Source organism: Mus pahari, chromosome 8 (assembly GCF_900095145.1).
Source record: "Mus pahari chromosome 8, PAHARI_EIJ_v1.1, whole genome shotgun sequence".
Taxonomy (NCBI): domain Eukaryota; kingdom Metazoa; phylum Chordata; class Mammalia; order Rodentia; family Muridae; genus Mus; species Mus pahari.
The window spans coordinates 19,442,382-19,449,085 of record NC_034597.1 but is presented as its reverse complement, the minus strand read 5'-3'; the positions used below and the strand labels follow the sequence as shown (position 1 = coordinate 19,449,085).

The window sequence follows — 6,704 nt, the reverse complement described above, 5'->3', positions numbered from 1 at the left end:
CCCCTCCGTTCTCCACCCCCCTCCACTCTCCACCTTCCCTCCCCTCCCCTCCCCTTCCCTTCCTACTCTTCTTGTCCATGAGCATGCACACACATATGTAAAGTCAACTCAAGAACACTATCGTCCTATACATTATGAGTGATCTCCTTTGAAACACAAAGTATTTTCCAGACCAAAAGAGCACCTCCAGATGAATGCTAAACTATCACCACTCCTCAATGGACACAGTAAGGTAGGTAGGGTCCATTCTAACTATTACTTAATACCAAGAGAATTCAATGGGATAAAGTATAGGCTAAGAAGCAAATGGTAAAGCGATGAGCAGTTCGCATACAGATGTGAAAACTCCCTGGTTTCACACAAAAATTCACACTGATGACTTACCTGGGACAATCAGAATGTCCCACGACTCAGTTGAGAGCGATGCTCACCAGAGTAGACAGGAGTTAGTAACTGCCTTGTAACCATCATCTCCTACCTTGAGGCTTTAGAAGAGTTGACATTTATTTATTGTCCTATACTTGCATGCTGGCTAAGTGGCTTTAACTGCTCCAGGATGGCTTTGCTGGGTCCCTTCCCCACCCAGGATATATTTGTAGAGGCAACTGTCCTACGAGTGTTCATTCTGAGGCTCAGGCCAAGAGGCATCGGTGACCCAGAAAACTCTTCTCTGGCAGAAGAGTAAGAAGAGAGTAAGCAAAAGTGCAGGGGCCATAGGCCTCATCTTGACCTGGTGGTCTTTGTTCCACTGCACTTCACTGGTTAAAGCAAGGCACGTGGCTGACTCATAGATTGGAGAACTCAGTCTCTGCTTAGGGGCAGATACCAAGAAGATTGGAAAACTGAGGCTAGCCATTTGGCATGTTAAGAAACAAGTTCTGAAGAAATCACTCTAAATTATAAGGAAAACAAGGGCTAACCTGATGAAAGATCTCAGCCATGGGTGGCCTTCGTGTCCCATGTCCCATCTAGCTTTGACCTGGAGGCTACAGTTTGTGCCTCTTACCGTTGTATTCTATAAGGAGCAGAGGAAGCCTGAGTGACAGAGATCCAGAGTGAACCTGTGCTGTTGACATAGGTGTGGCCATGTCCAGGACCCCATGGCCTCAGGCTCAGAGGCATGGCAAAGCCTTCCCTTGGAGAGTGAGTGTGAGTGTTGATAGAAAATGTTAACTGTAGTCTTCTCCTCCTGAATGACCTGGAGACTGCTCCCCTATAGAGACTGCTCTTGCCAAAATTAACTAAACCTGTCTCTTCCATTCAACTGTGTACCATAAGCCCCGCCTTTCTGTTTCTCTGTATTTACTAACCCTGCCCCCTTGTCCAGCTGTATGCAATAATCCTGCCACCATGTCCAACTCTATATAACAAACACACTGAGTTTCCAGGATGCTGCAGCTTCACCACCGGAAAGCCCAGGTCATCTGATCCCAGCTGTCTGTCCATGTGTTCATTTGTCTGTCTTCATTCTTTAGACACCCCAGTCAGATCCATGCATGGGGCCATTCTGGACACAGCAGTGTCCTTGTTTAAATACTAAACAAAATAGCAGCTCTTTAACGTTGTCATTAATTTTTATTTATCTCTTTGAGTTCAGCATTTTTTTCCTCCATCTTTCTCCCTGCCCCCACCCCACTGTTTGTTTGTTTGTTTGTTTGTTTTTTAACCTCCTCTCCACTTCCTTCTTTCTTCCTTCTAATGGAGTGTCACTATGTAGACCAGGCTGGGGACCTCTGTTCCTCTCTTCTCAGTGCTCTAGTGCCAGGGTTACAGTCATAACCCCTCCACTCCATCCGCCCCCTCCCCGGAAGCTATTACTATTGGAGCAACATGTTCCAAATATACCTTGCCATGGCACATCTATTCGGTTGGGTAAAATCAAGAACTTAAGGCACCAAATCATCAACCACAGTGCAAAGCAAAATCAGATTAGCCAGATGAGCGGGTGCCACGCTTTCAACTCCCCCTATGCAACCAACCAAACAAAATCCTAGCCGAAACTTAAAGGGTTTAGCAGACTAACATATAGACAGAAAGTACTTACAAGAAAACTAATATTAAAAAATGAAGAGAATCTAGAAAATGTTGTTTTCAGAAGGCAGTAATTACTGCATCTTAGCACATCTGCTAAAAATTCAGGCAAGTGGGAGATTCACTCCCTATTAACCTTAACCAGAGACATTTCCATCTAAATTAATTGTGACTACTTTTTATTGCATTTCCAATGTTATCCTTTATTTGGGGTGGTCAGGAATGCAACTGAGCAATTCCAGATCATGTTATCTTTTATGAACTGGTCTATGAGGTAGTTATCAAGGCCCCTTAAGAAAATACTGCTATGCAAAAGTTCATGGGCCAAAATAAGACATTAATTTCTATAACTAGATGTGTCCTGAAAAAAAAAGAAAAAGAAAAAAATTTGCTGTACAGAGAAAAGACAGAAAGATTGATGCTCAAAGCATATCAGAGCATAGCTGTGAGAATACTCTGCACATACCACACAATTCTTTATTGTGTTTGTGTGTACATGTGCATGCATATATAGTGCACAGAAGCACATAAATCCACAGGAATTGGTCAGTTCTCTCCCCCATGTGGGTCTCAGGACCCAACCTCTGGCTGCCAGGCTCAGCAGCAAGCGCCTTTACCCTCTGAACCATCTCCCTGACCCCGGCAAACAATTTTTCATCTCTTCTAGATAGTTCAGAAACAGTCGATTACCACCATTTATTAGGAGCACAGCCTATGCCAACAGTGACCCAAAGCTCTTTCTAAGTACCCACTCAGCTCTAACAGAACTCTAAAGTGGAAGTAATCATTTCCGTTTTCAGAGGAGGAGACTGAGGCTTCGGGATGCTAACACGGTCCTTTCAGGAATTCTCAGTTCATATATTTTGAAGTTTGGAATGAAATCCAACTGAGAAATAACAACGGTAATTCCCTCAATGGGAACCTTTACCCCACACACACGATGGTTCACGGTTTATGCTCAGACCAGTCCTTGCCCTGTCAACCTGTCAGCTTCTCTGATGGTTCTTAAGTTGGAGTGGGTGGGAGAGGGCTGTCTCTGTTGTCCACTTCACCCACCTCAAGTGCACTGAGGCCAAAGCCCACACAACCCATGAATATTTCTACCAGGTCATGGTTCCCTGCCAACCTAGTTCTCTAGAATTCTTATCTCAAGAGAGTTAGACTTAAGCTAAGTCCCTCATCTGCTGCCTGCTAACTAGGATGCACATTGTTTTCCTTCTCAGAGCCTTCTTTGCACACACAAAATGGGGCTTATACTTATTCATCTATCACATATGAAAATAAAACCCTCTGATACTTATTTTCCCCCAGCCCCTTCAGTCAGCAGGATTTATTTCTATCCTTTATGATGTCGCCTGCTCCCCCCTTTTAGTTGAGGGATCTAGGTGAGACTCCTAAGGTCTAGGTCAACTAACAACCTGATCATGGCCTGCTGACATGCACATCCTATGCTTGAATGTCTACTATGCCTACTAGGTAGACATCCTCCACCTTCTGAGGGACTGTGCTCCACGAAGGCAGACTGGCTTCTGGCCATCACCTATACAGGGACTTCCTAGACACTTGAAGCCAAAGGATTCAGGTGGATGGAAGAAGAGAGCAAATCATCTCTACAGAGAACAAAAGTAGAGGGCAAGGCATTCTTGCAGGAGGAAAGAAGCAGAGGGGAAATGCCCCTGTGAGAAGATAGAGATAGAGTGCAAAATATCCCTGATGGAAAATGGAAGCAGAACGAAAAGCTTCCCTGTGTGGGGTGAGGGGTGGAAGGGGAAATCAAAGCACCCCTGTAGGGGGATGTAAGTAGAGAGCCAAGCATCCATGCAGAGGGGTACAGATGGAAGGAAGCAAGGGGTACAGATGGCACTGCTGTTGGGATGTCTGAATCCAATCAGGCTGTAGTTGCATGGAGCCTTTGCAGTTAATTTAACCAAGAGACTTCTGCTTCTCTTACTTCAAATAAAGCTGTGCTCCCTTGATTCACATGTAAGAGCCTGTAGGTCAAGGAGCACACAGTGTAAATGGGATAAAAGCTAATATACAGGAGGCAGCCTAGCCTGGAATACTGAAGCATTTAGTGAGAGGCACCCACCAATGCCATGTTCCTCTACATTTATGGTAGACAGGAGGAGTCCTTCAGAATCTCTCTGTGACTTCCAAGTACACCACATGTAAAATCACCAACATTTTTGTGAAGAATAAATGTTGTGAGGGAAAAAAAATGCCATTTAAAAAGAAAAAGAAAAAAAATTAAGGTATTCATCACCTTAGTTTTATCTTAGTTTTAGTTACTATCCCATTCTTTAGACTTCAGTCTAACATCTGTGATGGACAAAAAAATGAAAACCCCAAACTTTGACATGAGCTGTTAAGAGTACTGGAGAGGCCATGGGCATGATTCAGCAAGAATTAACCCAAACTAACATGGGCCCAGAGTTGGAAAGATCCACCCCGAGTTGTACTATTGAGTCTAACTCAAGCATCTAGGCAAAGGACAACTAATGTAGAACCACCAAAGCTTGCCTGGGACACGGGAAAGTAACTAACATGAACTAAGAAACCGCCATCTGTGATGTGATACAGCTTTTCCTGGTATTCCCTCTTCAGAATAATTATTCATTTCTCTTTTGGCCAATTAAAAGGATGAACTATGAGTACACACAGAAATTATCTATTTCTATCTCCAAGGAGGAAACTAATATATAACTGCAGAAAGACACTAACTAATAAGCAGAATTTAACATGAACTCAGGCCAAGTTGAACTCAAATTGCTCTGTTTAAAGACAGGACTGGAGTAAATAAAAGCACTTCAAAGCCAATGTCCTGTCTCAGCTTGAATGTTTTATTGAGCGCACAGGGAGATCTCTATTCCAAAGCAGGGATGGTTAATGAGGAGAAATTGGTGTTTTGGTTCATCAGTTGCTTTCTGGAGTAAGAATATCACCGAGAGATAACTATATCCACTATATTCACCGAGAAGACAGAATGATGATCTATTTTGGAGCCTTGGTTTTTATACACTGAGACTGGAGGAATGCATCCAAATGCCTTTTGTGGTAACAACATGCATCCCTTCCACCAAACCCACCCAACATAATGACAATTCCAAAGAGACATTATTTGCCAACCCCATCAATGCAGCACTTACCTTTGAAGGAGAGGTTCAGGAAGGAAGAACCTCTGTGGAGCATTTCCAGGATTATCCACATCCAACTCCTCTTGAACATCATTTCAGAAATGACGCTTTCTACCAAGACAGACTTATTGAATTTCCTGAGAATATCCCGTAAGTGTCAGACTCAGGTAAGAGTCAAGCCTACCACACCCAAGTATAAATTCCTGTAGAGTTGGTTAGAGCGGACGGTCCATCTGTAAACATGTAGGGATTGAGAAGCTAAACCTGGACTCACCTGCAAATGCTGTGAGTTGTCAACCATGCTATCTTCTCGCCGGCGCACTTCTTCTAACAACTGGGCATTCTTCTTCTTCTCCAGCTGTTGGTTGTACTTGAGGTTGGCTACCTTCTTATTCTGATCTTTCATGTGCCTGAGAAAAGACGGCATGGCATGGTTACACTAAACCACAACGAAGGTATGTATTGTCAGAACAAATTCAAGAAGCACTAAGTGCAGAACATCCTGGCACAGGCTCAGGAAAACAAAGGGTTCTGAATCCTACATCAATTCAACCACAATTGTGTGAGTGCTCAGTACCCACACATGGCAGGTGTCAGGATGGCATTTGTTTGTCCATGATGAGTGAGACAGGTGTAATTTTCATTCTTGCTCAGTGGCAAGACAAAAAGATGCTAAAGAGATAGAATTTGAGTTTCCTGAAGTTGATGGTTGTCAACAGCATGCCACAAGAGATGTTGACAGAGAAATGTTTCCAGAGCTGATCAAAGGAGTTAACCAGGAGGAGCACCCTAGGGAGAGGCTCTCTGACAAAGGGTCTCCCCAGGTAGAAAAAAATGGCTGGAAAACAAGATAGAAGAAACCTGAAGGACTATAATGATACCCCCTAGAGTAAAAGGGGCTTAAGGAAAGAGATCAGACTCCAAGGCTAGTGGGCAGTGTTTAGTTTCTTCTAAGTAGCTGCTGTTCTAATTATTATTGCTCTTCTGGATTGTGTACTTTTCCTGAGATCATAATCCATAACTTTGACTTTTAAAATAACAACCTAAAGTTTCTAATCAAATACATTGTTAACACATAGCTCAAGGTAATAGTTTGGCTAAATACGATGTTGCACAAGGCCCTGCTACTTAGGGTAAAAGTTCACAGGATACCAAATCCTATTAGCATAACAGGTCAAGATGGTAAAAGACAAAGGAAAGGGGGGTAGGTTAAATTAAAAATGCAAATGATAAGCTTAATGTAGACCATGTCACCAGAAACATTTAGTAAAATATTGCATAGATGTCGCAGTCACCTCCATGATAGCTATTATACATCTAATCCAACATGTAAGGAGGCAGGAGAACAGCATCAATGTCCGGGGATCAAGGACATGAAGAGGAGGCTAGAGAGTGAATCCTTGGCATCCTTTCTAATCCCTTCACCCCTGTCCTCAGCAACCACTGTAACTGAGCCCTGGCTCCCAAGACCAGCAGACTGAAGACTGTAATCAAAAAGAGAACTGGACCGGGTGTGGTGGCGCACACCTTTAATCCCAG

General features: G+C 43.4%; 1 protein-coding gene across 14 annotated transcripts in view; it reads right to left on the bottom strand.

The window, feature by feature from the left end:
• Nucleotides 1-6,704, bottom strand: part of Erc2 (ELKS/RAB6-interacting/CAST family member 2) — an 841,097-nt gene that overhangs the window by 380,964 nt on the left and 453,429 nt on the right. For all 14 annotated transcript variants that reach the window (XM_021202981.1, XM_029541503.1, XM_029541494.1 and 11 more), the window contains one exon: nt 5,440-5,575. In XM_021202981.1, the coding sequence (XP_021058640.1) occupies nt 5,440-5,575 (136 nt within the window). The remainder of the gene's footprint in view (nt 1-5,439; nt 5,576-6,704) is intronic.